At 47.7% G+C, this 25,831-nt stretch overlaps 1 protein-coding gene across 7 annotated transcripts in view; it reads left to right on the top strand.

Annotated features, from left to right (window-relative positions):
• Window positions 1–25,831, top strand: part of DOP1B (DOP1 leucine zipper like protein B) — a 108,491-nt gene that overhangs the window by 9,435 nt on the left and 73,225 nt on the right. For 6 of the 7 annotated variants that reach the window (XR_006607943.1, XM_045084524.1, XM_045084523.1 and 3 more), the window contains exons 3-4: window positions 25,081–25,262; window positions 25,634–25,804. The exons of the other annotated variant lie outside the window; for it this stretch is intronic. Coding sequence is in view for 5 of the 6 variants with exons in the window: in XM_045084524.1 (XP_044940459.1) it covers window positions 25,081–25,262; window positions 25,634–25,804 (353 nt within the window). In the remaining variant the exon portion in view is untranslated. The remainder of the gene's footprint in view (window positions 1–25,080; window positions 25,263–25,633; window positions 25,805–25,831) is intronic. 7 annotated transcript variants of the gene reach the window in all.

The raw sequence follows: 25,831 nt of genomic DNA, 5'->3' as shown, positions 1-25,831 counted from the left end.
CTGGATTGTTGTGGCTATTCTGGGTGCCTTGAAATTCCATATGCATTTTAGGATCCGCTTGTCAGTTTCTCCCAGCAAGCCAGGTGGGATTTTCATAGGGATTGCAGCGACTCTGTGGATCACTTGGGAGAGTATTGCTATGTGAACAGTATTGTCTTCCAAGTCCATGAACACTGGACGTCTTCGATTTATTTAGGAACATACACATTTTGAGCTAGCTAAAATAATAAACTTGGTCAGTGCAATCCATGAGGTATTCTGTTAAACAAGCCCACTTTCGATATGCCTGAAAAACTTCCTAAAATGTTTAATCATCTTAACCCACCTTTTAAAATGCAGGTTATCGGGCGCCTGGGTGGCTCAGTCATTAAGCTTCTGCCTTCAGCTCAGGTCATGATCCTAGGGTCCTGGGATCGAGCCGAGCCCTGCATTGGGCTCCCTGCTCAGAGGAAAGCCTGCTTCTCCGTCTCCCACTTGCCCTTTTTATGTTCCCTCTCTCGCTGTGTCTCTGTCAGATAGTAAATAAAATCTTTTAAAAAAATGCTGGTTATCAAGTACAGATGAACTCTTCTTGGAGGAGCTTTAAAAGCATTAGCTATTCGTGCATTCAGTAGCTATGTGAGTCCCTACAATGTGTTAGTATCTGTCCTAGGCATCAGGGCACAGAAGAGAGCAAAAGCAACAAGACCCTGCCCACATGGGGACCAGGGGAAAGCTGGAAGATAAACAAAATATACAGGAGGGTAGATAGCATTGAAGGAAGGGGATGGTGAGTGTTGAGGATGCATATGAAAAGGGTCTTTATGGGAGACCTTGCTGAGAAGGCACCTTTTGACCGAGTAGAGGGGATCTGGTGTGTCTGAGGCCGGTCAGGTCACAAAGCAAGCAAGGGATGGGGCGAGTATAGGACACAAGGCCATAGAGGAGAGGGCATCCAATCTCATAGGTCCTACAAAACTGGAGTCTCACAGTGGCCCCTGAGTCAAGGGGGAGGTACCCTGGAGAGCAGCTGAGCCGGCAGCATGGCCTGTCTTAGTATGCTAGAGCAGGTGCCAGCTTCTCTGTAGCGGGTAGAGAATGGGTGGGGTCAGGCAAGGCAGAAACAGGGCAACCATTTAGGAGCTGTTGCGGTAACATAGGTGGGCCATAGGAGAAGGGCTTCGATTTTGAATATACTTTGAAGATATAACAGTTTGTTCATGGATTGGACTTGGGATACAAGAGAAAAAGAGGAGGCAAGTGGGACTCACAGGTCTTTGCCCAGAAGCCACAAGATGCAATGGGGGGAAGCCCAGGGAGGAGCCCGCTCCATGGGGCGGGCAGGGAGACCAGAGGTTCACTTTGGGACAGGCTAGTGTGAGGTGTCTGGTCGATGTCCCCATCTGATGTCTGTAGGCAGTTGGTTATGAGTGATATTGAATAAAAGTTTATAAAGACAACTTTTTATTATGGTGGGTACCCAATTCTGTGTAATGCTACTACTATGTTTTCTGTGCTGGAGCTTCCTGTTTTCTGTTTCTATGTATGATTAAGTGATGAATAAAAAAATTTGCAAGACATTTAGTGGGATGAGGTGACACTGTCCATCTTTGCCTCAGCCCTGCCTATGACAGCTGACATTCCTAGAGAGCATACCATGTGCTAAGAACTTGATGTGCATTATTTTATAATATAACATATCTGGAGATTGGTCTTAGACTAAGCGACTTCTGCAAGGTGAGAGCCAGCAAGTGCAGAGAGAGCTCCAAGCCCATGCTCTGGGGCTTTATTCAGGTCACTATCTGCGTGGCTCACATATGGGGGCAGGGATACACCTTTCTGATGTCAGGGGCACTGTCTTCATTATCCACATGAAGCAGTTGCAGTGAACTACTAAAACTCATTTTACCAATGAAGGTTTATTAACTTGCCCGATGTCTCATGGCTACTAGGTGGTTGTTACAGGTTGAATTGTGTCTTTCAAAAAAAAATATGGTGTTTTTTAAAGATTTTATTTATTTATTTGACAGATCACAAGTAGGCACAGCAGCAGGCAGAGAGGGGGGCAGCAGGCTCCTTTTGAGCAGAGAGCCAGATCCAGGGCTCGATCCCAGGACCCTGAGGTCATGACCCAAGCCAAAGGCAGACAGACGCTTAACGCACTAAGCCACCCAGGTGCCCCCCCCCCCAAATATGTTGATGTCCTAACCCCCAGTGTCTCAGAGTGTCACCTTATTTAGAGATTGGGTTTTTACAGAGCTCATCGAATTAAAGTGAAGTCGTCAGGGTGGGCCGTGCTGCACTCTGACTGGAGTCCTTCCGAAAGGGGGCAGTCTGGACACAGACACAGACATGCATAGAGGGACAACACCATGTGAAGATGAAGGCAGAGACCTAGCCAATGTGATTATAAGGCTAGGAACACGAGAGATTGCCAGCACACTGCCGGAAGTAAGAAGAGCAGTCTGGAGCGAATTCCCCCTTAAGTCCTCAGAAGGAGCCAACCAGCTGACTCCTTGATCTCGGACTTCCGGCCTCCAGAACTGAGAGACAATCCGTTTCTGTTGTTTACACCGCCCAGCGTGTGGTGCCGCTGGCACACGCTACCACAGCCTGGCAGACTGATCCAGTGGTGAGACCAAGACATATTGAACACCGAGGGGCTGGGGATGTGACACTGAACACAACTTTCATAAGGCTTTGTTGGCAGAAGACAGACAATAAATATGTGACATCAGGTGCAGAACGCTGAGGAAGAATAAAGCGGGCCAGGGAAATAGGGTAGGGAGGAAGAAGGTGGTGTTTAGTTCAGACGGAGATGGCTCTGATAACGTGTCATTTGAGATTTGAGCAGAGGCCTGGATGCAGTGAGCGAGCTGGTGGGGAGACCATCTGGGGCATGGGCCTGTGTCCAAGGTACAGTAGGGGGCGGGTGTGGCTGGGCTGGAGGGGTGATAAGGGAGCAGGGAGGAGAGGGAGCCAGGGCAGGTCACACGCTCCTGTTCCGCAAGAGAGGAGGAGCCGTTGAGCAAGGTGCCGGTGGCCTCCCTGCTGGAAGATTCCCTCTGGCTGATGCGGGGGCAGTGAGCCTGCTGCGGTGGCAGTGGACAGCTTGTGCAGCCAGATCGGAGGTCCTGGGGCCGAGGATTTGGGAAGGTGCTGGGTGGAGTGAGCCCCGTGTCAGTGTCAGCAGTTACTTCACTCCTGAGAGACTCACAGCTTCTGTGTGCATGAACACAGTGAGAGTTGATGTGAATAAGGAGGCTAAGGCCTCGGCAGTGGTCCGGTTTCCTAGACTCCTACGTGTACACGGAAATTCAAGTGAGTAGATTAGTGATGAATTAGTAAAAGATCTTTATACTGCAAATAGAAACAATACTGTAGGTTAATAATAAGGTTAGGTCAAGATGCTTTTTAATTAAGGTAGGTGGTTGTTGGCTATAAAACATTAACTGTAGACAGAACAGAAGGCTCATCTAGCTCAACTCTTGGCAAATGAGAAAACTGAGCTCCAAGAGGTCTTGGTTTGTCAGACTATCTATGAGTTCTAATTGTATCAGTTTTTAAACTTTCGGTATCTTCTTCAGAATTTTATATATTGGAGAAAAGTTTACTTTTTATGGATTTCAGGTATAGCAACATGAACAGGGTAATTTTTTTTTTTAAGATTTTTTTTTTTTAATTTTATTTTTTATTTTGACAGAGATCACAAGTAGGCAGAGAGGCAGGCAGGGCAGGGGTGGGGGGTGGGGGTGGAATGTAGGCTCCCTGCCTAGCAGAGAGCCCAATGTGGGGCTTGATCCCAGGACCCTGGGATCATGACCCAAGCCGAAGGCAGAAGCTTAACCCACCGAGCCACCCAGGCGCCCCTGAATGGGGTAATTTTTGCTTAATTGTTTATCTGAGACTTCAAGCCATCATCTTCTGCTGATTATTTTTAGATAAATTTTGATTAACAAATATATGTTGAGTCCTGATGAACCCAACCACTTGCCAAGCCTGGGTTACAACTTTGATTATGGAAACAGAGGATAGTAGAAATGAATGAGCTCTGTGCATTTAAAAACCTTATCTTTGGGGCGCCTGGGTGGCTCTGTCAGTTAAGCATCTGCCTCCGGCTCAGGTCATGATCCGAGCATCCTGAGATCAACCTCCCCCAACCCCCACTCAGTGGGGAGCCTGCTTCTCCCTCTGCTCCTCCCCTCTGCCCGTGCTTTTTCTCAAATAAATAAATAAAATTCTTAAAAACAGAAAAACAAAACCTTATCTTTAAAACTCCTTTTTATTTTTATTTTTTTTTAAAGATTTTATTATTATTTGACAGATCACAAGCAGCCAGAGAGGCAGGTGGAGGGGGGGGCGGAGCCCAATGCGGGGGGCTCAATCCCAGGACCCTGAGATCATGACCCAAGCCAAAGGCAGAAGCTTAACCCACTGAGCTACTCAGGCACCCCTGAAACTCCTTTTTAAAAAATGTCATAATGGTCTTAAACGAATCACCTTTTTTGGCTGCTGCTTTTTAGCACCGTGCTGTTTCATGAAGTGACGAAAGCAGGTGACATGAATAGCAAGAGAAATAGGAGGTGCTGGGTATTGTTAGTTTTAGCTTCTCAAGTCTTAGCACTTAAGGACACCACCTCCTTGTTAACGCAGAGCCTTCTCATGGCATTTCAGAGTTAGCGCTGTGTTATTTCTGGAAGAATGGGCTGGAGATAGGAGACCAGGTGAACTGTTCTGGTCTACAGCTTCCACGTCAGGACTCTTCTACTTGAAAAGCTAATGAGTCTGAGCTGGATCCTGATGTTTACCCTGTCCCTAATCAGCTACTTTTCTGTATTAGATAGTATTCAGATAAAGCCTCTTTAATCTGAGGTCTGTATTATTTGGCTAAGCTGTCAGCAAAATCCCACACACGTGACTTAACAGAAATTAACTTCCACACAGTTCCGGAGGTTGGAAGTCCCAGATTAAGGTCCCGGCAGACTCTTCTGAGGCCTCTCACCTTGCCTTATAGGTGGCCGCCTTCTCCCTTTGTCCTATCACCTAGACTGTGACATTTTATCTTCATTGCCTTTCCAAGGGCCTGGTCTCCAAATACGGTCACATTGTAAGGTGCTAGGGGTGAGGGCTTCAACACAGGAATTTGAGGGACACGATTTAGCCTGTAGCAGGGTCTGACAATGAAGTGCAGATTGTCTCTCCAGTTTTTTCAAAAAGCTCATTTCTGATGGAATCCCAGATGGTTTTCCATCACACCCCTTATGGAATGGTAGAGCATTACTTCTTTGATCTTGTACTTACTGCCCTGCAGTATTGTGAAGAACTCCGTTCTGGCTTGTGTGGTGATTTGATGTGTGCCAAGAACTTTCTGACTGTCTCGGTCTGTGCGAACTGCTGTAACAGAGTACCCCGGACCAGATGCAGAACAGCAGGCCTTCCTCGCTCACAGTTCTGGAGCCTTGGGGTCAAGATCAGGGCACCGGCAGATTCAGGGTCTTTGTGGGCTGCTTCCTGGATCACAGATGGCCGTCCTTTCATTATGTCCTCATGTGGCGGAAGGGGCCAGGAAAGGGCCAGGGAGCACGGTGAGGTCCCTTTTATAAGGGCACTAATCCCATCCTGAGGGCTCCACCCTCATGACCCAGTTACCTCCCGATCCCACTTCCCAGTTCCAATGTACTGTAGGACACAAACATTCAGCCCGTAACACCGATGATTCGTGTCCCATCTGACTTCACCTCACAAGGTCTGCACCAGCTTTCTTGTAGGGGCTTTGTTATGGGGCATCTTTTTGGGGGGAGGGTATTGTCCTTCCAGTTGGCCTTTCCCATGCGTCTCTCTGTGTCCTCCTCCCCAAACTCTTCCTCTTTCTATTGAGATGCGATTAATTTTACTTACTCATTGAGATGTAGTTTTGGTTTTTTTTAAAGATTTTATTTATTTTATTTAATAGAGATCACAAGTAGGCAGAGAGAGAGAGAGGAGGAAGCAGGGTCCCCGCCGAGCAGAGAGCCGGATGCAGGGCTCGATCCCAGGACCCTGAGATCGTGACCTGAGCCGATGGCAGAGGCTTTAACCCACTGAGCCACCAGGCGCCCCGAGATACAGTTTAAATCACTGCTCCTGATCCCCTGGACCAGACTCCCTCTAGCCAGTGATGTGGGGCAGGACCTGAGCCCCTCTCAGCCTTCACTGTTTTCACATTGTGGTTCTGAGCCTATGTGACGCCTGGTTCCTTCTTGTCACCTCACTGTGAGCAGACGCCTGTGAGAGCGTGGTACCTCAGTTTGGGGCAATTGTTTTAGTCGTTTTCTAGCCATCTGCTGCTGCCTGTGGCAGTGACCCCGAGGGTAGAAGCGGTCAGGTTAGTGTGATGTTAGATGTGTCCTGAATGCCTTCTGGGAGGGACCAGATTGGAAGGTTGTCTGTGGCAATTACTGATTCTTCATGTGTCAGCAAAGTAGAACTGGTTCTTTGCAGGATAGTGGTAAGCACCAGGCCCATTTGCTTCTGGCAGTGCGCTGATATTCTTGGCACTGGGAGTTAGCAGACGTAGCTAATAGAAAGTCAGAGGGAACTCCCCGTCCTACTGTGGCAGGGGCTGTTAAGTCCTTTGCTGCTGTTTATCCTCCTCCTCTTGGTAGGTGATGCGTTAGGGCTCAGGTGGCATTATTGCTTCTTGCCCTGTCCCACGTTCTCCGGAGGAGCTTAGGATCAGCGAGGGTGTTGCTGATTCGGGCTTGTGGGCGCTGCCTCGCTCTGAGCCGCTCAGACATGTCTGCGTAAGGCTGACATGGTCCTTTGAAAGAACATTTCTCTGCTGAAATCAGGAGACTGGTATGCTTTCAGTAGTTTATAGCGAGGGTAATGTATATGTTTTACATGTGAACAGAGGACATTTTTGCTGAACTTTGAGATCTGCTGGAGGGGTAGAAATAGTCCAGATTTGGGCAGGTGAATTGTTCTACTGGGAATCTAATGGCAAAAGCTCATGTTGGGGAAGAAAAAGCTCGTCTAGCAGAATCGAGTTTATGGATAACGAAAGAGCTTGTTGTCTGCTTACGTTTTATATATTCTGTCCAGAAGTTATGAAATTAGAAATTTCACATCAGGCCGTGCTAAGGAAGGTACTATGGACTGAATTATGTCTCCCCCAACCCTACCAAACTTGTATGTTAGAGGTCTAAGCCTCAGTGTGCCTATATCTGGAGATACATCTTCAGGAAGTAATTAAGATTGAAGGAAGTCATTCATTGGGGTGGGGCCCTAACGCAGTAGATTGGTGGCCTTATAAAAAAGAGGGAAAGTTGGAGAGATGTTTCTCCTCCATGTTTTTACACAGCAAGAAGGTGGCCGTCCACAAACCAGGCAGAGAACTGAGTTAGTTAGCACCTTGATCTTGGATTTCTAGCCTCCTGAGCTGTAAGAAATAAATTCTGATGTCGGAGCCACCTAGTCTGTGACATTTTGTTACAACAGCTCCAGCAAACTAATACAGAAGGAATTAAGTTAAACTTTGCTATTTTTCAAAAAAGGACAGCTGATTGAATATGAACGCCTGTATTCAAGCTTGTATGCGAGCCAAAGATAGGCATTCCGATTTATTTATCTTTTTAAATTTTTATTTATTTATTTAAATGTATAATATGTTATTTGTTTCAGGGGTACAGATCTGAATCATTAGTCTTAACACAATTCATAGCACTCACCATAGTACATACCCTCCCCAATATCCATCACCCATCTACCTCATTTATCTTTTTTAAATGGTCTTTAAATTTTTTTTTTAAACAGCTTTGCAGACATGCAGTAAACTACATATACTTAAAGTGTATAATTTGATGAGTTTTGATGTTTGTATATACTTGTGAAACCAACACCCGTCGAAGATCATGGGCATGTATCTGTCACCCCCAGAAATCCCGTCCCCTCCCTCTCTGCCCCATCTCCAGGCAGCTGCTAATCTGCTAGTTTGCATTTTCTAAAATTTTATATAAACAGAATCATACAGTATCTACCCTTTACTTCCTGGTCTGGCATCAGTCCCTCGGCAACACCAGTCGGAGAGTCAGCCAGGCTGATGTGTAGATGGATCGTTCATTCCTTTTTACTGCTGAGTAGGAAGCCATGGGTATATTCTACTTATTTGTCCATTTTCCTATTAATGGACATTTTGGGTTGCTTCCAGTAGATAGATACATACTTCTTAAAAAACTGGCAGATCGTTTTCCAAAGTGGTTGTGTCATTTTATAACCCTCCAGCAGTGTACGGGAACTCTAGTTATCCCATATTCATGCCTACACTCGGCATGGGCAGTCTCTATTTTAACCATTTTAGTGTGAGTGTAGTAGTAGCTTCTTGTGGCTTTTGCATTTCCCATTTAAATGACTGCAGATTAGAGGGGTGCTTGGGCGGCTCAATGGGGTAAGCATCAGTCTTTGGCTGAGGTCACGATCTTAGGGTCCTGGGATTGAGCCCCACATTGGGCTCAATACGGATCCTGCTTTTCCCTCTCCCTCTTCGACTCTCTGTACATTCTGTATATGTATTTTGCTGCTGTGAATGGGTTTATTTCCCACTCTGTGTTTGAACTTGTTGTTGATGTGGACAAAATGATTAATTTACAGAGTCTGGAAACTAGCCATCTTCGTGAATTTATTTCTAAGTTTTTTTTCAGCTGATGGTTTTGAGTTCTGTGGCTAGACAAGCATAGGTATCATCAATCAATATACTGAATTTGTGTGGTTTTTTTCCCCTGGTATTTTGCTAGCATTTTCTGGAATGGCATTAAATAATGATGATACTTGCAGTGTATTAGTTACAGTAAAGTCAGCTGCTATAACAAAGCCGTCCACAAACTCAGGGCCACCAATAAGGTAGAAGTTGCTCACTCCTCTCTCTGTTCAGCCTGGTGTTCCAGATTGGGCAGCTCTCTTCCCCATGGTTATTCTGGAGACTCAAGCCTGGGACTCTGCCATTTTTAACACATGGCTTCCAGAGTTGCTCTGTTCGCTGCCGTTCTGTTCCACAAGAAGCGGGGAGAGCATATAGGAGCGTGCATAGATCTTAATGGCACACATTTCCTCCAGGCATGTCTTCAAGGGAGAAGAATATTCTGTGGCGGAGGAGCCAGGGCCCGGCCCCCACCTCTGCCACAGAGGCGGGGATCGTGATTCGGGTGGACGTTGCAGTCCCTACCCCCACGTGGTGTGCGTGGATTTTATGGGGGCCCCTCCTGTCTCTTGATTGTCTCAGCCCCGCAGGCCCATCGGATTGCTGTCCCCTGAAACATCGGTTTAGTCTTTATTTACTACCTTAAACAACTTCTTACCATTATATGGCCAGAAAGTATGCCATTTCATTACCTTATCGGTCCGTAGGTTGTTGAATTGTTTTTTTTTTGTTGTTGTTGTTGTTTTGTTCTTTTTAAAATATTATTTATTTGACAGAGAGAGACACAGTGAGAGAGGAAACACAAGCAGGGTGAGTGGGAGAGGGAGAAGCAGGCTTCCCGCGGAGCAGAGAGCCCGATGTGGGGCTCCATCCCAGGACCCTGGGATCATGACCTGAGCCAAAGGCAGACGCTTAATGACTGAGCCACCAGGCGCCCCTTGAATTGTTTTTCTCAAAGCCACATGTTTCTGCCTTAACATTTTATTCACGTGCTTTTGGTGATGATGTTACTCAAACTGATTGTCCCAGTGCCTGAGATGGGCCTTGGAAATAAATCTGCTGGAAGGTACGATAATGCAGATGTTGTGGGATAAGAGAAGGTGAGAGGGTCACGTTCAGGCTCACCACTTCTGAGCTTGAGCCGCACGTGCTGGTTGTCTACCCCACTGTTCACCCTCTGCCTTCTCAGTTCCGTCTTAGGGATCAGGTGGTAAAGCACCCCACGGGGGAGCGCCCATCTCCCAGCCTCAGCAGTAAGTTACTGTTCTCGGACTTCTTCCCAGGAATTCTGTTTTCCTTGGCAGGTTTTGACTCAGACATGGGCATTGACCTTCCCTGACCTATGAGATGTGGCCAGCTAACTTCTGGAAAGGGTTTCCTCTAATACAGAGAGACAGGAAACGAACAAACACTTGACTTTTTTGTTCCTCTCTTTAATCGTGGGAGCGTGTAATGCCTGATGTACAGCAGACGTCTGAGGCCACAGCAAGAAAAGGCCGAGGAGAAGTCAGCTCACCACGAGGAGCATGTAAGCACACAAAGGCTTGTCCTTTTAGGATGTCACTGAGCCCTTGAATCAGCAAAATACAGGACTGTGCTTCCCCACACCAGTCGCTTGACCTCGGCACTGTTGACCTTCAGTGATGGGGCAGGGAGTCCTGTCCTGTGCCTTCTAGGATGTTCATCAGCCTCTTGGCCTTTGTCTGCTTTATGCCAATAGCATGTCCCACCCCCAACCCCCACTGTAGTGCCTCCAGACATTGTCCAGTGTCCCCCAGAGGCAGAACTGCCACATTCTGAGAACCACTGCTCTAGACTTTTGGTTGTGAGGTGATACATTTCCTCATTTCGATTTGTGTAGCTGGATGTGCTGTGCTTTATTGCCCGATGCCTGGTAACTGAGTCCACAACGTCAGACCATCCTTAACCCACGGGAACCCGTTTCCTCTGTGGGCAGAAGCAGACACACTTGTTTCTCAACAGTAAAGGTGTTTGTCCTTAAAAGATGCGGCATGTGCCATGCTGGTCGGTAACCTCACCACCTGCTTTGGCGTGGTTCTGGCTGGAGATAAGGCGCGGACAGAGAAACGGCAAGGATTTTGTCTCCGCGCCCTGGTTTCGTCCTCACTGCACAAGCCCCGTTGTGTTTCTGAGGAGGTAGTGTTCCTTCAACGCCTGCTCTATGCCAGCCGTGTGTTCAGCCTCTTGGTTTTGGGTGCTCCGGGCCATTTTAGAGCTGTTGGGTTCTGGAGAGCGGAACCCGCTGGGGCCTGAACAGATCTGAGCGAGCCAGGCTTTCCTGCCTCAGTTCCTGGGTACCTTGTCAGCAGCCTTCTTCCTCCCATCATGGTTCTTTAACTGCTGCCTGCTTCTGTCCAGGTAGCTTATCTCATCAGGGCCGGGGAAACAAAGGGAACCGTGGAGGAGGAGAACCACAGGTCGGATTCAGATGAGAGCGAACAGGCAGAGCGGGTTGGAGAGGTGTGTTCGCTCTTCCCAAGCCTGACTCTGAATTACCCTTGCTGCCTGCGCAGGGCCCGTGATCCCAGCTCCCAGTGCATGCCTGAGGCTCTGTGCGCTGGCAGAACCAGAGCGCTCGGGGAGGGTGTCCCCAAGCTGCACACAGCCCTTCTGGACCCACTTTGCTTCAACACCAAGGATTGGGAAGTGCCGTTCCGGAGAGCTCGGGAAACCTGCTCTGGCAGGAGGAGATAACATTTCGTCTCATTTGAGTGTGCCAGTTCTGTTCTTCTGGGTGTGAATTCTAAAGAATATTGAGTTCTACCCGTAGAACTTTCGGGACTGAAGCCTGTTTGGGATTTGTAATGAGACTCTTTCCCCAAGATGTTCTTGTGGCTTTTCTGGCTCCAACTTTAACAAGTTGGTTTCCATATAATAGGCTTTTGGTTTGTTTGTTAAATATATCGTTTGTATGTGGGTTAAAATACATTTAAGAAGCAGAAAAGAAGGGGCGCCTGGGTGGCTCAGTGGGTTAAGCCTCTGCCTTCGGCTCAGGTCATGATCTCAGGGTCCTGGGATCGAGCCCCGCATTGGGCTCTCTGCTCCGTCTGGAACCTGCTTCCTCCTCTCTCTCTGCCTGCCTCTCTGCCTACTTGGGATCTCTCTCTCTGTCAAATAAATAAATAAAAATCTTAAAAAAAAGGGGGGGGGCAGAAAAGAAGGTGTGTCCAGACAGCAAGTCATTTAGTATCTTAATGATATGCTTACTTTTATGAGATCTTCTGGTTTGCGGTTACAAATTCTTAAGTATCTTAGTATTCTCTGCATCACGCACGTGTCCGTGTTTAGTCCCGCAGGGCCTGTCTGCCGCACATGTCCATTTCCTTTTATGTGGTTCGCTGTCGAGCTCCGCTGCCGTGACCTCCTCCCCGCCGTCCGTCGTCCCAGCCTCTTGGCTCATAGTCCCCAAGGAACGATGCCCTTTCGTGAGCCCCAGTTACGAGCTTGTTACTCATTGTCTCTCAAACCTATAATCCTCCGAAGTTGGTGCTGCTCAACCTTTTTACTGGGGAGGACGCTGAGGGAAGCCTCCTTGAGGCTTTCTGGTTGAGCGTAAGGTGTTCAGCTCAGACGGCCGCGCTGCAGGCCCACGTGCAGGTGCGTGGCTGGGAGGGGGCCCGGGACCTGCACTGCGGCGGGAAAAGAACGCGACAGAAGTCTGGAAGCCTGGAAGGTCCTACAGCCGGCCGTCTAAAGTTTCTGTGTGGGAAGATAGGGAGAATTGCTGTTGGTGGTGAGAGGGAGTGGTTTCTACAATAGATGTTGTAATAAATCCACAAGGAAAAATAAAGAACAGTCTTTGGACATGTGTGTTGCCGCTGCCTTCTATGAGGCAGCAATGCTCTGTGGTGGTTTGTTTCGGGCTTTTTGTTTCTGGAGGGAGGGAGAAAGAATCTCAAGCAGGCTCCACACCCAGAGCAGGGCTCCATCCCACAGCCCTGAGTTCTTGAGCTGAAATGGAGAGTTGGGTGCTTAACCAGTTGAGTCACTGAGGCACCCCCGTCGTGTTTTAAGAAGTTTTCTGACCCGGCGTGGAGATTCCCAAGTCCTCTTGACCGAGAGCCTGGACCCAGTGTTCGTGTCACACGCATACAGACACATGCGTTCCTTGTGCATCCGGATGCCCTGGGCAAGTGGGAATGGCGTGAATACCCCGGTGTTTCAGCTCCTTTCGAGTCTCGCCTGAATGACCAAGTCCCCTTGCTCAGGAAACCTGTGACAGGCTGGACAGCTGAGGAACGGTGGTGCCCCGACTGGGCCACAGGTCAGCTCATTCCCAGACTGGGCTGTCACATGTCCCCTGCCCCCACTTTGCTTTGTCATAAGTTTGACCAGCAACACGTTCCTCCATAGCAAAACCAGCTCTGGTTCAGCTGAGAAAAATGAGCTTCCCAGACTGTCCCACCGAGGTGTCAGCCCCGGGCTTGTGGATTCCTGGTCAGTGGCAGCCCCGGGTTGGCCTGCTGTCGCCGCCCTGTCCTGGCCTGGGGCTGCCATCCTCCTGCAGTGTGTGTGCTCAGCCTTCAGTGGGGCTCCTGGCAGGCAGCGTGGTGTTTGCTCAGAAACTGTGAGTTAGTATTGGCTCCGGCAGCGAGATAGAACGGATCCAAAAGGAATAAAATTAATTGTGAGACATCTTTAAGACCAGAACATGTATTCTGATGCATCTACCTTGTGTGGAAGGTCGGGTGAAGCCGAGAACACGGCGCCCTGCCAGCAGCTCTGCTGCAAGCTGAGGTCGTGGGATGTGCTTGTTGTAAGACGCGGTGACAACCCCCCGGGGTCACTGCTCGGCAGGTGTGCCCTCGGCGGTCTGCTGACTTGTCAGTGCCACACAGCCGTGTTTCCGTCGGGGACCGTGTTAGGAAGGAAGCTCTCTTTTCCAGAAGGGTTGTACAGGTGTCATTCCCCCAGTTAAAAAGAAGCGAACTTCGTGGGTTCTCTGTGAAATCCCAACTCCCTGTCGTGCCTGTTCGCCTGTTGCTTCTGTCTCTCGCCGTCCCCGTCCTCCTCCCCGGCTGGCACGGTGGCTGAGTCACTGCCGTCGCAGGTAGGACATGACCATCTCCGCCTTCAGGACTCGGCCTACTTTCGTGTGGGAAGTCCCGGCAGTTGGTTATTCCTCAGCGTCTGTCCTGTGTTCCTTCTGTCTGAAGGGCACCGTTGGTGTCCCTTGGCAAGTATTTAATGAGCGTTCAAGCTTGTGTCACCTGGCCAGCCTTACTCACAGTACGGCTCGGTTTTGTGGCATGAAATGAACGGCCTTTTAAAGATGAGCACCTTCCAGAAGGAAAGCCTGCTGGTATTTTACCATTTGCTTGATGCAGGGCCGGCTTTTGAACGGGCTCGCTTGTGTCTCCTTATAGACGAGCATCTGGACGTCAGTGTTCTCACCGGGAAGAGCAGGTTTGGGCGATGTCTTCTGGGAACTTTTTAAGATCAAATATAACTCACCCCCTTCCCGTATTGTTAAATGTCTCTTTAAACATTTTTTAAGTGTATTAAAGTACTTTCTGCGTCTGTGGCCTACTCTTTTGGAATTTTTAACGCTGTTTTTCATACAGAACCAGTCTGCGTCATGCTCAGTCCTGTCAGATAGCGTGATGTCAGAGGAAAACAAAGTGCAGCGCAGACATTATCGTAGATGGGGCAAAGCGAGACACTTCTGGTCTCTATTAACCAAGCTCGGATGTGGTTCAGACCTTTCTTTTTCAAACTTGGGTTTTATAGATTTTTTTTTATTTTCAGGTCAGCTTGCTGAGCCGATGCATACAACAAGGTCCCAACTATTATATCTTGTATTAGCTGAAGGAATGCTTTTTTTTTTTTTTAAAGATTTTATTTATTTACTTGAGAGAGAGACAGTGAGAGAGAGCATGAACGAGGAGAAGGTGAGAGGGAGAAGCAGACTCCCCGTGGAGCTGGGAGCCCGATGCGGGACTCGATCCCGGGACTCCAGGATCGCGACCTGAGCCGAAGGCAGTCGTCCAACCAACTGAGCCACCCAGGCGTCCCTGAAGGAATGCTTTTGAAAGAGTTTCATTCTTGAGGAAAAGAAGGAAGGTTTATTTCTGCTTTTCCTTCCTGTTTAGCATTTTTCAAAGTGATTTCGAAAACATGGCCATTTTTTCCTTCCAGATTTACGAGTTTCCTTGAAGTATTTATTCTGTAGCTGAAGAACATTTCTCATCTTTTTTTTTTTAAGTATACATCATTTTTTATGCCATATTTATCACATGTGTTGTATATGTAATGTAAAAATACACTATATTTTTATATCTGTATCTCTCAATGTGTCCGTTAAGCCTACTCGGGTTTCTGGTTTCCAAGAAAAACACAACCCAAACAATGAAACTTCCCTGGAAATACTGGGCTTTTCCTGCTAGAGGAGCACACTGCCTGGATAGAGGCTGGCAAGAGCAAGGCAGCGTCAGGGTGGCCCTCCCTGACCCACACCGGGGTCCCAGTCTCGGCAGCTTTCAAACTGCCAGAAGCGGGTAAAGAGGAAATCAGGAGTTTTTAAGTGCTAGAAGGTGGACTCCATTAATGTGGCTATTTTGCTAATTAGGGGTTAAAGACACACTCAGGGGTACCCAGGTGGCTGAGTCAGTTAAGCATTGGACTCTTGGTTTCAGCTCAGGTTGTGATCTTAGGGTGGTAAGATGGAGCCCTGCGTTGAGCGTAGAGTCCGCTTGGGATTCTCTCTCTCTCTCTCTCCCTTTCCCTCTATCCCTTCCCCTCCCTCTCCCACCCTTGCTCACTTACAAGTATTCTCTTGCTCTTTTTTTTTTTTTAATATTTTATTTATTTATTTATTTGACAGAGAGAAAGAAATCAAAAAGCAGGCAGAGAGGCAGGCAGAGAGAGAGAGAGGGAAGCAGGCTCCCCGCTGAGCGGAGAGCCCGTTGCGGGGCTCGATCCGAGGACCTGAGATCATGACCTGAGCTGAAGGCGGAGGCTTAACCCACTGAGCCACCCAGGCTCCCCACAAATATTCTCTCTCTTAAAAACGAAAACAAAACAAAAACACCAAAACCTCACACTCAGGAGAGGCTGGACCCAGTCCCTGGGTCCCTTCAGGATTTATCAAAAGGAGTCCCTTTGTTCTCTGGTGAGGAAAGAGTTTTCAGTTTGTTTCCAACAAGCGTCACTCAAGGAAGGATTCATGGTTCTTGCAGCTCAGCTGCAGGACCAGTTGGGTAAAACACAGCATTCATTTCTTTTTTCTTTCTGGGTGATAAAATACACATAAAATTTACCATTTTAACTGTTTACGAGTGTACTGTTCCATGGCGTTCAGTGTGTTTTCCTTGTCTTTCAACCAGCACCGCCATCCAAAACTGAGACCGTTCCCATTAAACACAGGCTCCCCATCCCCTGGTCCCCTCCCCCTGTTCCGCTTTCTGGGTCTGTCCCTTTGATGACTCCAGGGACTTCGTGTAAGTGGAATCATACAGTGTGTGTCCTTTTGTGTCTGGCTTACTGCGCTGCCTGCGGTGTCTTCGAGATTCATCCATATGGTCGTGTGCCTCAGGATTTCCTTCCTCCTTCCTGCTGAGGAACACTCGGCTGTTTGTGGAGACCACATTTTATTGCTCCATTCATTGACGTTTGGGTTGTTTTCACCTTTTGGCTATTGTGAATAGTGCTTTTGTGAACACAGGTGTGCAAATACCTGTTTGAGTCTCAGTGCTTTTGTACATGGGCTCGGAAGTGGAATTGTTGGATCATATAGTCATTTGGTAAACAAGTCAAATGGTTCATCTTTTTTTAAAACAAATTTTTTATTTATTTATTTATTTATTTATTTATTTATTTATTTATTTATTTATTTATTTATTTATTTATGGGACGCCTGGGTGGCTCAGTTGGTTGGACGACTGCCTTCGGCTCAGGTCATGATCCCGGAGTCCCAGGATCGAGTCCCGCATCGGTCTCCCAGCTCCACGGGGAGTCTGCTTCTCTCTCTGATCTTCTCCTCGTTCATGTTCTCTCTCACTGTCTCTCTCTCAAATAAATAAATAAAACTTTATTTATTTATTTATATTTTAAGATTTTATTGATTCATTTGGCAGACAGCCCAAGTAGGCAAAGCGGCAGGCAGAAGGAGAGGGAGAAGGCTCCCTGCTGAGCAGAGAGCCCGATGTGGGGCTCCATCCCAGGACCCTGAGATCATGACCTGAGCTGAAGGCAGTGGCCTAACTGACTGAGCTACTGAGGTGCCCCTATTTATTTATTTAAAGATTTTACTTACTCATTTGACAGAGATCACAAGCAGGCCGAGAGACAGGCAGAGAGAGAGGAGGAAGCAGGCTCCCTGCTGAGCAGAGAGCCGGACGTGGGGTTCGATCCCAGGACCCCAGGATCATGACCTGAGCCGAAAGCAGAGGTTTTAACCCACTGAGCCACCCAGGCGCCCCTTTATTTATTTTTTAAGTAAACTCTGCACCCAGTGTGGGGTTCTGACTTATGACCCCCCTGATCAGCAGTCACGTGCTCTGCCGACTAAGCCAGCCAGGCACCCCTAATCCTTAGAGGAGCCACCATCCTGTTTGCACAGCGATTGCACCATTTTACATTCCCACCAGCAGTGCACAGCACTCCGTTTTGAAACCTCCTAGGCCAGGGCTCTTCTAAATAGAACATTTTCTTTTTCAAAAGCAGCGACAGCCCTGGGCATCTGGCTTGATCTCACTCTCAGAAAGGATGCAGCAGAAAGCCTCCAACTTCCTACTGAGAAGTGTTTTTCACATCCTGAAAGTGGGCTGGCCACATGGGCCAAGCACTTCTCATGTCCAGGGATGCCTGAGTCGATAGGTCCTAAGCGGAGGAGATCTGAGTCAGTGGTGGCTGGCAGAAGAAAGCCACCATGGCCGAACCACCACCCTGAGCTCTGCATCTTCAGCAGCCAAAGTGGAGGAATGAATCATCGGATGACTCCTTCCCCTTTAAGTTTGCCCTGAAAACACAGAGATCGTCCCCTCAAGGCCATGCATTAGCCCTCAGTGAACCTAAAGGGAAAGTCTTACAGAGAGAGAATTTTGGGGGAGCCAGAGTGGGAACCCTCACGGTGGCCACTGTTTCCTTAAAGCCACCAGGAGTTGGCTTAGGTTCTCCTTCAGGAACTTCGGTGAGATGCTACTTACTCCTGCTCACCCAGAAGGTGTTTGTTTCGCTTTATTTATTTATTTATTTAATGTAATTCATTTAGCCAACATAGAGTACATCATTAAGTTTCAGATGTAGTGTTCAGTAATTCATCAGTTGTGTATGACACCCAGTGCTCGTCACATCGTGTGCCATCCTTGAGGCCCATCCCCCGTGACCCCAGTCCCCTCTCCCACCTCCAGCAACCCTCAGTTTGTTTCCTGCACTTAAGAGTCTCTCGTGGTTTTTCTTTCTCTGATGACTTCCCATTCAGTTTTCCCTCCCTTCCCCTATGATCTCTGCACAGTTTCTTATATTCCGTGTATAAGTGAAACCAGGTAATTGTCTTTCTCTGATTGACTTATTTCACTTAGTATAATTCCTTCCAGTTCCATCCATGTTGATGCAAATGGTGGGTGTTCATCCTTTCTGATGACTGAGTAATATTCCATGGTGTATATGGACCACATCTTTATTTATTCGTCTGCTGAAGGGCATCTCTGCTCCTTCCACATTTTGGCTATTGTGGACATTGCTGCTATGAGCATTGGGGTGCATGTGCCCTCTCTTTTCACTACATCTGTATTTTGGGGGTAAATACCTATTAGACCACTTGCTGGGTTGTAGGGTAGCCCTATTTTTAACTTCCTGAGGAACCTCCATACTGTTATCCAGAGTGGCTGCACCAGCTTACATTCCCACCAGCAGTGTAAGAAGGTTCGCCTTTCTCCACAACCTCGGCAACACCTGTTGTCTCCTCACTTGTTAATTTTAGCCATTCTGACTGGTATGAGGTGGTATCTCATTGTGGTTTTGATTTGTATTTCTCTGATGCCAGGTGATGTGGAGCCATTTTTCATGTGTCTTTGGCCATTTGATGTCTTTGGAGAAAGGTCGGTTCATGTCTTATGCCCATTTCTTGACTGGATTATTTGGTTTTTTTGGAGGGTGTTGAGTTTGATAAGTTCTTTATAGATCTTGGAGATGAGCCCTTTATCTGATAATGTCATTTACAAATATCTTCTTCCATTCTGTAGGTTGCCTTTTAGTTTTGTTGACTATTTCCTTTGCTGTGCAGAAGCTTTTTATCTTAAGTCACGGTAGTTCATTTTTTGCTTTGGTTTCTCTTGCCTCTATCTAGCAAGAAGTTGCTGCGGCTGAGGTTGAAGAAGTTGATGCCTGGATTCTCCTCTAGGATTTTGATGGATTCCTGGCTCACAGGTCTTTCATCCATCTTTGAGTTTGTCTTTGTGTATGGCGTAGGAGAATGGTCAGGTTTCATTCTTCTGCATGTGGCTGTCCCAATTTTTCCGGCACCATTTATTGGAGAGACTGTCTTTTTTCCACTGGATATTCTTTCTGTCGAGGCTTATTTGATCATAGAGTTGAGGGTCCATTTCTGGGCTCTCTATTCTGTTCCATTGATCCATGTGTCTGTTTTTGTGCCAGTACCATACTGTCTTAATGATTACAGCTTTGTAATCTTGAAGTCTGGCATTGTGATGCCCCCAGCTTTGGTTTTCTTTTTCAACATTCCTCTGGGTATTTGGGGTCTTAACTGGTTCCATACAAATTTCAGGATTTGGGATTCCCAGCTCTTTAAAAAATGTCCATAGATATTTTAACATATCTCAATATCAAAAAAGCCATCTATGAAAAACCCACATCAGTTATCATTCTCAGTGGGGAAGAATTGAGAGCTTTCCCCCTAAGATTAGGAACACAACAGGGATGTCCATTCTCACCACAGTTGTTCAGTATAATACTTAAGCTCCTAATCTCCCCAATCAGAAAACAAGAAGAAATAAAAAGTATTCAAATTGGCAGAGAAGTCACACTCTCGTTTTTCGCACACAAAATGATACTTTATGTAGAAAACCCAAAATACTCCACCCCCAAGTTGCTAGAACTCATACAGGAATGTAGCAACATGGCAGGATATAAAATCAATGCATAGAAATCAGTTGCATTTCTATACACAAACAGTAAGAAGAAATAGGAATTGAGGAGTCAGTCGCATTTATAATTACACAAAAAACCATGGGATACCTAGGAATAAACCTAACCAAAAAGGGAAAGGATCTGTACTCTAAAAACTACAAAACACTTGTGAAAGAAATTGAGGAAGACACAAAGAGATGGAAAAACATTCCCTGCTCACAGAAGGTGTTTTTAAATAGGACTCACAGCCTCATTTCCTGCATAGTCTGTCGCTCTGGGGGAGGAGGAGCTCTGTTCGGGGGGAATCCTTTGTTTCCAGACTGCTCCAGATGCACTGCATGCAAAGCAGTGTTTTTTTAAGATTTTATTTGAGAGAGTGAGACGGACAGAGATTGCCACAGAGATCATGAGCAAGTGGGGAAGAGAGGGAGAAGCAGGCTCCCCATGGAGCAAGGAGCCCACCTTGGGGGCTCAGTCCCGGGACTCCACCATCATGACCTGAGTCCAAGGCAGACACTTAAGCGACTGAGCCACCCAGATGCCCCAGGCAAAGCATTTTCAACTAGTGATTCTAATCTTCAGTTTTAAGTCTTGCAAAATGTTGGGGCACCTGGGTGGCTCAGTCAGTTAAGTGTTTGCCTTCAGCTCAGGTCATGATCCCAGGGTCCTGGGCTCCTTGCTCAGCAGGGAGCCTGTGTCTCCCTCTCCCTCCGCCTGCCACTCCCCCTGCTTATACTCTCTCTCTCCCTGTCTTCTCTGTCAAATAAATGAATAAAATCTTAAAAAAAAAAAAAAAAAGACTTGCAAAATATTGTTTAGAAGTTTTCCTTAAATATCATGTAGGATATATCTTATTTTCCCTTTTAATGATAAATATTAATTACTATTTATATTTTCCTTCTTCTTAAAAGGAAATTTCACGTTCCCCAACTCCATCTCGTGGGTGCCGATTTCCTCCTCGGCTACAGTGTCTCTTGGGATTTTCATATTTTGGGTCTGCAGGCATCTTAACTCCAAACATAGAGCAGTCGGAGCTTTGCTTTTCTGATTCAATGTATTTCTCACCCTTCTTCCTCAACACACCCAACTAGTGTCCTTGTTTGCTTTTGGGCCAATAAAGACATTATCTGGAAACGATTGGGTTTCAGTGGATTGTTTTAAAATGCATCTTCTCTCCATCTCTGGGAGTCTTGTCCTTCATTTTCAGTTTGTTATGGTAAGAGGTTGTGTTTGCTGGCTGCTTCCTGGGTGCCAGACGTTGCTGTACTGCTTGTATGGGGTGTCTCATCTGATGCTTGCAACTTTGCGAGGAGACGATAGCTGGAAAGTTTAAAGAACTTGCCGAACAAGCAAATGGTAGGACTGGAATGTCCGGCTCTGACCCCCAAGCTCACTTATTAAACCAGTGTTATAATATCTCTCATTCGTTTGCCTAGCCTCCGTGTGGAAGCACCTGTTAAGTCTGGTTCTGTGGGAAGTGGGTTAGCACAATCACCATGACCTAGCCATGATTTTAGCCCCGTGATTAGTGGTGAAAACGATGCAGAAGGGTTGACTCTCCCACTGCCCCAAGGAGCAGGCTCCCAAAGTCTGTCTGGCCACATCCTGACTCAGCTTGAGGAACAAAACTCAGCTCATGATCTCTCGGTAGCTCTGCTCTGCTCCTGAACTTGTGTGCTTTGATCTAGCTTGACAGTCTGATGGGTGAAGAGAATGGTATTTTCTTGTAGTTTTAATTGCATTTTTCTTACCAGGAACAACAAGCAGCTTCTCGTTCTTTTAAGTATAGTCTGTTTATATCCTTTGTTTTTGCTGAATTTTCAGATCCAACAGCTTCCTTCTTTCTTTCTGTCTTTCTCTCAACAGCACTAAGTCCCTTTCTCAGACGTGCTGTGTTTTCGTGGATTAACACAGACGCAAACAGTGAATAACCTGTTCCATGTTCACTGGTCACAGCCTCAGTACTTGTTATGTTTCTTTTCCTATGTCTTTTCTCAAATTAAGTGACACACTCAAATGAGAAAGAAATAGCAAGCAGCCTCATTCATTTGGAATGGATGGTTTGGGTTCATTGTAATTGCATTTATGTGGGAAGAGGTTTATTAGTTAGGATAGAGAGGGTTATGCCATGGTAACAAACAAGGCCTAATCTCAGTGAGTTTTACGTGGTTGAGTTCTGCCTCAGTGGGTCAGCACGTGGTTTCTGCTCTGTAGGTTCTCAGGGAGCCAGGCTGGCCAGGGGGGCTTTGGCTCAACCCATATGTCCATGATCTTAGAGTCAAGAAAAGGGAACCCAACAAGCTTTGAGTTGGCTTTTAACCAACTTTTATTGCTCTACTCATCCCGCTGGCCAGACTTGGTCATGTTGCAGAGGGTCAAAAGGGCACAGAAATGGGATATGGACATGCACAGCCCAAGGAAGGCAAACGCTGGTGAGTCCCAGATGACCACCACGGTGAGTGTGCCCTGACTTTTCCACATCAAACAGCAGGAGTCCTTGGAATACGCTGAACAATACCAGAGTGGGTGTGACTTAATAAGCAAGTGCGTGGGGGCGCCTGGGTGGCTCAGTTGGTTAGGCATCTAACTTTAGCTCAGATCATCATCTCAGGGTCCTAGGATCGAGCCCAGTGTCTGGCTCCATACGCAGCTGGAGTCTGCTTCTCCCTCTCCCCTCCCCTGGCTCATACTCTCTCTCTCTCTCTCTCAAATAAATAAAATCTTAGGGGAAAAAAATGCAAGTGCTTGATTTTGACAAAAACAGTTACTGCAGGTGAAGACAGAGGCCCTCTCTCCTGCTCTTGAATCCCCAGAGAAAGTCCACAGCCGCATAGATAAGCCAGTTGAGGCACAGACATGGTTTCTTCAGGACTGGCTGGCAGCTGATGCTCGTTGAAGCCCAGTGAGGCTGATGTTGCTGTTCCACCTGCTTTTCTACGTGTTCAAAAACGTGCATAACGAGGGGCGCCTGGGTGGCTCAGTGGGTTAAGCCGCTGCCTTCGGCTCAGGTTGTGATCTCAGGATCCTGGGATCGAGTCCCGCATCGGGCTCTCTGCTCAACAGGGAGCTTGCTTCCTCCTCTCTCTCTCTGCCTGACTCTCTGCCTACTTATGATCTCTCTCTGTCAAATAAATAAATAAAATCTTAAAAAAAAAAAAAAAGTGCATAACGAAACGCAGTTTCCTGAACATTTGGCACATTCATGTCCCCTCCGCCAAAGCTATCTCACTTTGTTCTTATCCCCTGTTACAGCGTGTGTTTTGGCTTACCTCAGGATTTGTTTTGACAGGAGCACATTTAAAAAAAAATTATTTGGGGGCACCTGGGTGGCTCAGTTGGATAAGTGCCTGACTTTGGATTTCAGCTCAGGTCACGATCTCAGGGTTTGTGAGATTGAGCCCCATGTTGGTCTCTGTGCTCAGCATGGAGTCTGCTTGAGATTCCCTCTCTCCCCCTCTCTTGCTCTCAAATAAATAAATAAAATCTTTAAAAAAAAAAGATTTTATTTATTTATTTGACAGAGAGAAATCACAAGTAGATGGAGAAGCAGGCAGAGAGAGAGAGAGGGAAGCAGGCTCCCTGCTGAGCAGAGAGCCCAATGCGGGACTCAATCCCAGGACCCTGAGATCATGACCTGAGCCGAAGGCAGCAGCCCAACCCACTGAGCCACCCGGGCGCCCTAAATAAATAAAATCTTAAAAGAAATTATTTTGTTGGCTTTCCCTTTGTTTTAAAATATGAGACTTTTATATATAAGGTTTTAAGGTATTTCTGGATGACCTTTACTTATATGGGTTTTTTTTCCAAGATATGGGTTTATTGAATTTGATAATTCAGTTAGACTACAGGCTTCTGATGAAAAAATATATTATTTTCCTTCCTTTCCTTTTACTTCCTGCATAAATTCAGTGCATGTGTTAGGGACAGGATCATTTTCTTTGATTATGAAGAAAAAGATATCATGGCCCTAAGACCATATGGCCCAGGGCCAGCGGTTGGTAGACACAGACAGAATGCAGTTGGCACATCTTCTGTTCTTCCAGAAGGCCTGCTTTGTTTTAGGCTCTGTGCAGAATGCTGAAAACCACAGAGGGGAAGGCAACAGACCTGGCCCTCAAGTTGCTCCCTGCCTGAGTCAGCCCCGAGCTGATAATCATTAGGACAGGGTTGTAAATCGGTGACAGATGTGCACATGGAGCCCAGGGCAGAAGGAACTAAACATGCAGGATGGCGGCGACCATTCTGCCTCCAGGGAAGGGGACGCTCAGTCTCCTTGGGGAGGATTAGCCAAGTGGACAGGAAGGAGGTTGGGCAGGGGGCAGAGAGCACAGGCAGGACTCACACACGGATCTGTGTCTCTGCAGAGTTCGAAGCCGAGGTAGTAAGAGATGGGGGCAGGGGAGGCAAAGCGGGCAGGAGTCATGCCGTGGAGGCCTCTGAGTGGCTTTTTAAGACGCGTGGACTTCACCCTGTAGGCTTTGAGCAAATATTTGCCAGCTGTTCCATAATGACAGACACTTTGTGTTTCAAGATTGAGTCATGAGGAGCCACCCGCCACAGCACTCTGCCCGCGGTCGCTTGAGGCTGTGCAGAACGGTGGTGACCCGTTCACTCTCCGGACCGGGTTCCTCAGGTACCACAGGTACCCAGGCCGCTTTGGCGCTGACGAGGCTGGTCTCTGGCTGCTGAGGCCTGGCTCAGGAGCCCTGTGGCTGCATCTCGGCAGAGAGCGGCATTTCTCCTGCGGGCCGGGGTCCTTCCCACCCAGCAGGACCACCAGCTGCCGGAGATACCTGGAGTCATGACTGAGAGGGGAGCCCGCCTGTTTCTTCTGGGGCTGACCCCTCCCTCAGAGCCCCCGGGCTGTGAAGCTGAGCTGGGGGAGCGCTGGGGATTCTTCAGACCTCTTCCTCTCCCCAGGCAGATTCCAAGGGCTTCCCCAGCACGCAGTCAGGGGTCGTCTTAGGGATGGGGGTGGGTGGGTCACGTCCCCTGATATAGTCTGTGTTCTGCTTGGCCTCATGTGTGGACAGGAGCCCTCTCTGGTACCCAGGTTTCCATGTGTGACCGAGGAGCGGGTCCGATGGTCACAGGGTCTCCCTTGCTCTTGATCCTGGCGCCTGCCTCATCTCCAGTGTTGCTAGGGGCTTTGCTAATACCCATGTCCCCGGAGCCTGGCTCACGGCCCTCCTGGTGTTCCCTGCGCAGGCCCTCTGTCTTCCTTTTGTGTCTGCTCGTGTCTTTCCAGCCTCTGCAGGTTTATTTTACGTGGTAAATGTTGCTGCCTTCTTCCTCATGTTCTGCCTTCTGTTTTCCAGGCCCTTCAGAGTAACTTGAGATACTCCTTATTGCCAAGACGGCTCATTATCAGCAAGAGGTTAGCTCAGTGCTTGCATCCTGCCTTGCCCAGCGGTGTGCACCTAAAAGCCCTAGAAACCTATGAGATTATCTTCAAAATTGTGGGGACCAAATGGCTGGCCAAGGATTTGTTCCTCTACAGGTATAGTAGCTTCCCTACCATATTACGTTATTACCATATTACATTATTACCTGAATAACCGTATTTCAGTTCGTAAGATAAGAAAATGACAAACAAAATAGGGAGTGGTGAGCAACAACTCATGGTCAGGACGCCAGCAGGAGACAAGCTGCGATCACCTCTGGAGCGCTTCCTCCCAGGCCTTTCTTTAAGTGTGTTCTGAACCTGCTGCCTCCTTACTGGACAGTCCGCTGTGACGATCCTGTGACAGGCAAGCGTCTGCAGCCCCAACGGCTGGCTGGCCGTTGTTGAAAGCTCCCTCTGGCTGGGTGATTGTCCCAAACTTCCGATTCCGTGTCTCATTTACCCCTGCTCTCTCTTCTTTCCCAAAGCTGTGGGTTGTTCCCTCTTCTGGCGAACGCGGCCATGTCCGTGAGGCCCGTGCTGCTCGGCCTGTATGAGAAATACTTTCTCCCGCTGCAGAAGCTGCTCCTGCCCAGTCTCCAGGCCTTCATTGTGGGCCTGCTGCCCGGCCTGGAGGAGGGCTCCGAGATCTATGACAGGTGGGTCTCATCTGGCTCTGCGGCTTC

This window comes from Mustela putorius, unplaced genomic scaffold (assembly GCF_011764305.1).
Source record: "Mustela putorius furo isolate JIRA1106 unplaced genomic scaffold, ASM1176430v1.1 tig00000765_pilon_pilon_pilon, whole genome shotgun sequence".
Lineage (NCBI taxonomy): Eukaryota > Metazoa > Chordata > Mammalia > Carnivora > Mustelidae > Mustela > Mustela putorius.
Note: the sequence above shows the minus strand (reverse complement) of the source record. Positions and strands in the feature narration are given on the sequence as shown.